A 6,603-nucleotide genomic window follows, 5' to 3' on the forward strand; every position below is an offset into this window, starting at 1 on the left:
GCTGCGCAAGAGGGATTCGCTCGTCAAGGTAGTTTATTCATTGGAAAGTAGGTACCCTAAGGTCATGACTGGTATGTGGAGAGGTTCTATTGCAACTGGTGGTGGCCTTCGCCTTGCATGTCTGCAATTTGTTGTTCCAGTTCTTTGTCCTTCTGCTCCTCATCTAGTATCATCTGCCTAACCTTGGCTTGCATGGTTATGCGCTGGCGCTTGGCTCCAAGTATTTCTTTCTGCTTCTGTAAGTGATTGTTCTTGATGCAAAGGGCTCGCAACTTGAGCTGGTCTTTGGCTCAAATGCCTAGGACTTCGCCGTCTTCGAAGATGTCATCTGCCACTAGGGGGTGAAACCTGGCGGTGGTGCCCGAGGTAGTCCCTCAGAGCTGCATGTGTGAACGGTGCTGTCTGGGGTGGGTGGATTCTCCTGGCTATGTCGCTTGCTGTTGACTGCCTCATCCTCAAGGGCCTCATGGGGATGTCGTCAGCGAGGGCTATCTTGCCCTTCTTCTCAGTGAGAAGGGCTGCCTTCTCTGTGTTGTCGATGGAAGTGGTAGCCTTCGAAGTCGCTTTCTTGGGAGCCATCGCGGGAATTGTTTTTCAAGGCACGAATGGTGGGCGCCAAATGTTGGAACTTGCCGACACGTCGTCTAGTTAATCCAAACAGTGGGAGAACGGGGATGATTTGATGCTTGTCAACACTGTGTATTAGAGAAACAGTGTTTCTCAGCTCTCCGCAATAGGGTATAGTGCGGGGGTATTTATAGGTAACCAGGGGATAGTTTCACCTTGGCAAATAAAGTTATGCCCTCGTTTACCTATGTTATCTCTAGAATATTCCCCTCTCAAGGGTTATTACAGATTATTACAACGTGATTAGGTACAATACGAACGGACACACCATCAACTCTACCAACACAGTGGCATACAAGTGGGACCAGGCGGCCCCGGGCGGTTTTACACGGGCCCACCATTTTAGCAACGCGCGGGCGGCGACAGAAGCCTCCGTGCTTCATGCGCCAGGTCTTCGGCAGTCGGAGAGGCCTTCGCCATTTCTGGCTCTGACAGGGACCGGCAAGGCCTTCGCCTGCTTCGTACGCTCCCTTCGTCTTAGGGCCTTCGCTCCATCAGTCTTCGTCTGCTTTCGCTTTTCCTCCATTATGATTTATCCCTGTCACAAAACGGTCGAGCGAGGGGGGCGGTACGCCTTCTCCCCAACGGTGAATATGTGTTTAAAGCCGACAACCATGGTTTAAATATCCATTTGTGCATAATTTTAGCTTTTTATCATTTAAATGTGGGGGAGCAGGACAAATGAATGTAAGTTAAGGGTAACCTAGCCGATCGATTAAACTAGGTTTCATAGAGGGTATAGTTTTAACGGCATTATCCTGTCCGCAACATATCGTGTAAAATAGAGGATTTGCACCGTAGATAGTACTGTTGTAGAGTGAAGTTTAAAATAGGGATATGATAAGATAGCTGCTGGAGACACCCTTAGAGACCAATCCATGTGGTATGTTTATTTTTTCGTGTCCATAGAAAGCAATGCAAATAGGCCTGATTTCAAGAAACAATCCACATCATCCATCCCTCAAATAAATGTATATATACCATTATATAATCTATCAATTTAAAATTTACAAAACCTACTCAATCAAATTACCCAACACTTATAACCTACACTAAATCCACCAAATAAATTGCACCTAGATTTAACATACCATCAAAACCAATAATTTAAATCGCTGGATAACACATCTCCTTACTTAAATCAAATGTACAATATTACTCAGATCATCTCTCCTCTTTTCACATGACTCTGCCTCCCCTTCCCTGACGACCTCATCGCCCCATCCTCTCACTCGTGTTGTTGTCGTCATCGTTCACTCCTCATTTCTTCTCTCCACGAGATCATAGCGTTAACACGAAATCCGCTGATGAATTATAATAAAAGCTTATACTATTCAAACCCGCGGTAGCTACAGGTAAGAAAAGCAGAAAAAAAGGAGCAACAGGGTTTGCACAATTCACATCGCTGTAGTGTGAGCGGCCAAGTAGGTAACTTCCCGGGAGATTGTGGAAGGAGTTCACGAAACCGGCGCGCGAGCGAGGCGACGGTTGGACTTCGCCAGCCGGGATGCCGTCATGCCGGGGCAGAGTTGGCGGGCTAGCTTGTCAGGTCAGAGAAGGCACTGATCGATGGCGTACATACGTTTAGATGGAGTAAAGCTTGACGCAACAGGGCACCCTATAAAGCCGCCCATTTGCCCTCTCTCCTCCCCAGAGCAAAGCATACACGCGCGCAGTCACTCACGCACGCCCCCAGCTCTCTCCTTCTCCCTGCTCGCTCGCTCGCCATGGACGCTCCGAGCAGCTGGAAGAGTCCTGCGCGCGCCAAGTGACCGGAGAAGCTGCGAGATCAGAGTAGTTGCTTGCCGCTCCCGTGCCACCAAATTAGATTGGACGTAGCTAGCAGCTAGCTGAGCCGTAGTGCGTAGCGGCAGCTAGGCTGCTAGCTCGATCGTTATAGCTGCGTACTAGTGGTGTCGCAGCAGAAGCAGTAGCCAGCTTCAGTAGCCGATCCGGTGGTAAAAGCAACTTTTTTTGGACATGGCGGCGGAGGGAGCCCCGGTGCTGGTGAGGCATGCTGGCGGCGTGGAGGAGCTGCGGCAGCTCCCGCCGGGGTTCCGGTTCCGCCCCACGGACGAGGAGCTCGTGGTGCAGTACCTCCGGCGCAAGGCCTTGGGCGCGCCGCTCCCCGCCGCCGTCATCCCCGTCGTCCGCGACCTCTACAGCCTCGACCCCTGGGACGCCGTCGACGTGCCGGCCGCCCCTGGTACATACACGATCGACGACGGCGCTTCGAACCACCAGCAGCATCCATCGTTTCTGTCAGTACTCAGTAGTAGTAGGAGAAAGAACTAAAATCGCAAGCTTTTTTCTTTGCTTTTTCCCTACGATCGATCCAGATGCGAGCAGCCAAGGCGAGAGATACTTCTTCGCGGTGCGGCCGGCGGGCGGCGTCGGAAGTGCTAGGAGGGCGACCGCGAGCGGGCGGTGGAGGCCGGCGGGGAAGGAGAAGCCGGTGGCCCTGCCCCGCCCGTGCGGCGGCGGGAGCCTCCTGGTGGGCGTGAAGAGGGCGATGGCGTTCGTTCCCCGGCGGAAGAAGAAGAAGGCGGCGGCGGCGGCGGCCCTGGCGATCGGCTGGGTCATGCACGAGTACCGCCTCGCCGCGCCGCTGCACAAGCACGTGAGTGATTCTCTTGTGCGTATACGCCGCGTGCATGCTTCACTACTCTCTCCCTCTCTTCTTACTTATTTGATTGATTCTGGGCTTATGGCGAAGTTCTTGAAACCTGTAGTAACAGCGTACGTGTAGTATTAATTAACCGCTCGAAGTTATGCTAATCAAGTCAGTAACTGTAAACATGCATCTAGTCACGAACATGTAGCTAGCAGAGAGATGCTCAGATGCATGTACTGTGAGGGATGAACTAGCATGCGAGTTTTTTTTAGAATAGCTATGCCGGCCGGCGAGTAGGTAGATGCATGGTGGAGGGAGCATGCAGACCCAGTGTAAAGCGCGCGGTTGATTCGAGCACATCCATCTTGGAGTTTTCCTACCTAATCGGACCCGGCAGCCTGGCATGATCACGTTAATTAATTATGCGCATGTAATAATAACAAAATCCGGCATCCATGTTCGTAGTGGTTGCGTGCGTGTGTGTCCAAAATAATATAAACAAATGAAATCCTTTTTGGGTGAATTATGAAGGATTAACCATGAACAGTCACCCACCGTTATGTATAGCTAATACATGGGCCGTCGCGATCAACCATAAATTAACCGCTGTGTCTAATCGCACTGCCAGCCACCATGGTGGTTGCAAAATTTATGTGGTATCAGCACCGATGGATGGGATTATTCCTCCCTCCCTGATCTCTCTCCCTCTCCCTCTGTCTGCTTGTCCCTCGCCCCACCATAAACCAAACCAACCAACCAACCAATCAACCAAACCGGCGCCTGATGCGAACTAGTAGTACTCTACTGGGCGGCCGACACTTAATAGTACACCGAGTGACAATGAGGGATTAACGATGAACTAGTATTGGTTTCGATCACTGGCGGTGCTCTGCTGTATCTGTTCCTGCAGTAGCAAGCATATTGCCACTCACTGGCAGTCTGGCCGGCACTGCCTTAGTAGCAGCTCCTCTGTCTGGATTGCAGCATCTATCGGTCGTCGATCGTTTCATGCTTTCGCTTGTTAATTTGACGCCGACGCTGACAGTTCGTTTTGGGTCACCCAGGGCTGCAGCCTGGCCCAGGCTCAGGGAGAGTGGGTCGTCTGCCGCGTCTTCCAGAAGGGCAGCGGCAGGCCGAGGAGGAGGAGGCAACGACCGGTGTCACCGTCACCGTCGTCCGCTAGCAGCTGCGTCACGGACGGGTCGTCGTCGTCGAGCTCGGACATGGACGAGGTCAGCAGCTAGCTAGCGGCCGCCGCCCCAGCTAGCCAACCAAGGGCCGGCACGACAAGCCAAGAACACGTATACCACCAGCTGACAGCTCGCAGCTAGCTGCCGGCGGACTGCCTGCTGTGCCAATCTCAAAGAGAGGCGCAAGCGCAACTCAAGCTTGGTTTGCTCTCTCTCTCTTGCGGGCATTGCTTTGCTTGCTCCGGTCTCATCCAACATTTGTTGTCATTTTATTGTCTAGTTTGAATACTCTAGTATTAATTTTAATCATCTTCACACACACGTGGATTAGAGTTAATACTAGAATACCTAAACAAAGTCTAATTAGTTTTCTTTTTCTTTTTTCCCAACTTTCTTTGTTATTTCTTTTCTTACTTTCCACTCTGTGTAATTAATGTAATGAGGTGTAATTTAATTAGCGAGAGAAGCATGCATTACTGCCTGATTAGTTAACCGCAAATCACCACCTACTCAGGTTCAGCAAGCTTCTTGCCTTCTTGTTGAGAGCTTCCAGAACCAAGTCGGAAAGAGAGTCAAAAACATAGAAAACTTTAAATGGATGTTCTCGTGTCAACTAGCTAGTAAATGTTTGCCCCCCAAAACAACCTGAGAACACAACGGCAAGAATCCAAGCCTAATCCTCCGAGTCGCAAATTGGTAGCTCACGAGCACCAATCGAACCGAAGCCCTTACAGTGAAATCACTATAAGTCTATAGCGAACCTGTGACTTGAGATTTTTGAAACAAAGCTAGACACAGGGTCTGAGGCCATGTATAAATTCTGAAGCGAGGCTTCTTTTACTGTTAGTTGAGGACGTCGATCGCCGATGAACAAAAAAAAAGCTAGACACAGTGCATGAGGTCTCTTTTACTATACGAGGTAAATACCCGTGCGTTGCAACCGAAAAAATGTATACAAATAAATTATATATGGTCATATATTGTATTGTTAATTAAAATTAAACCGCCTTTACAAAAGTAGAGATTGTTTATAATTTGGAATGAAGTTCCAACATCCCCTTGGCTTCACCCTTGGAAGGCACTACAGACGCTTTGCATATACTGGACACCAGTTCTTCTCTGCCTAAGCCACTGGCAGCACATGTGGTACCGGTGCTCGTATGACAGCCTCCCAACCTCCTCACCCTTCATGTACACTTCTTGGAAGAGACATGACAGCCTCCCAACCTCTTCGCTCTTCACATACTCTTTCTAGAAGAGATAGAGACGTTTCAAGTTTCAGTAGTACATAACAGAATATTTTTGCATCAGTTTCTTTAGCTATGAAGATGAATAAGACTGAAAATATATTAAATCCAAAAAACAACAACACTGGAATTAAAAGCAGTACAATGCAATTATGTCATGCAAACTTCATTACCAAACACTATTGCTATGAAGTTGAGATGAATAAGAATAGTTTGCTGTTGAAAACATTTTGGTTTTGAAGTGCATTTAAATATGACAGGAGAGATAATATAACCGCGGGTCACATTCAATAAGTGTAGATGTGCAAACCATGTGTAGTTGATTCCATGGCCCTGTTTGCACTATATGTTGATACCATGTACACTTCGGGCATGTTTGTTTGTGTTCCATGTAGGGATGCAAGCAAAATTTGTGCTAGAAACTTCTAGCAGCGGTGCATTAAAAATATATATAGAGTTTACTAGGATATCTGTGAAAACCCAGTATATTAAGGTATAGTAAGTAATAACATAAAATCGAATCATATGCCTTTGTGATTCTATGATAAAGATAAGCCGTGGTTATAAGCAACTTACCTGAATGTCCAGAACAATGCAGCCCAGCATGCTTTGTCATTTGCTTTGTGTGCAATGTGTGAGGTACATAATCATCTTGGGTTGTGGTAGCGGAATCTCTAGAACAGGAAGCAGATTAGAACAAAGTTAGCTATGAACCACTGCTTTCTGAAAGGGAAATAGTCTTACACCTTTTCCTAATTGATTTTGGTGGTTGAATTGCCCAACACAAATAATTGGACTAACTAGTTTGCTCTAGATTATAAGTTTTATAGGTGCCAAAGGTTCACAACAAACCAATAAAAAGACCAAGAAATGGTTCAAATAAAAAGAGCAAAAGACTATCGAAGTGTGCCCTGGTCTGGCGCAC

General features: G+C 48.1%; 1 protein-coding gene across 4 annotated transcripts; it reads left to right on the plus strand.

Annotated features, from left to right (window-relative positions):
- Positions 1–2,231: 2,231 nt before the first annotated feature.
- Positions 2,232–5,404, plus strand: LOC100285116 (uncharacterized). 4 transcript variants are annotated; one of them, NM_001158011.2, is made up of 3 exons: positions 2,232–2,833; positions 2,967–3,247; positions 4,306–5,404. In NM_001158011.2, the coding sequence occupies exons 1-3, from the start codon at positions 2,608–2,610 to the stop codon at positions 4,483–4,485; spliced, it is 687 nt and encodes a 228-aa protein (NP_001151483.1). In that variant the 5' UTR covers positions 2,232–2,607; the 3' UTR covers positions 4,486–5,404. The 4 variants fall into 4 exon arrangements, 3 of the variants coding, with proteins under 3 accessions (NP_001151483.1, XP_020407182.1, XP_020407184.1); XM_020551595.2 differs by having other exon boundaries at positions 2,245–2,833; positions 2,967–3,262; positions 4,306–4,923; NR_182131.1 differs by having other exon boundaries at positions 2,232–3,247.
- Positions 5,405–6,603: the final 1,199 nt, after the last annotated feature.

The sequence above is a fragment of the Zea mays genome, chromosome 4 (assembly GCF_902167145.1).
Source record: "Zea mays cultivar B73 chromosome 4, Zm-B73-REFERENCE-NAM-5.0, whole genome shotgun sequence".
In the NCBI taxonomy this organism is placed as follows: domain Eukaryota; kingdom Viridiplantae; phylum Streptophyta; class Magnoliopsida; order Poales; family Poaceae; genus Zea; species Zea mays.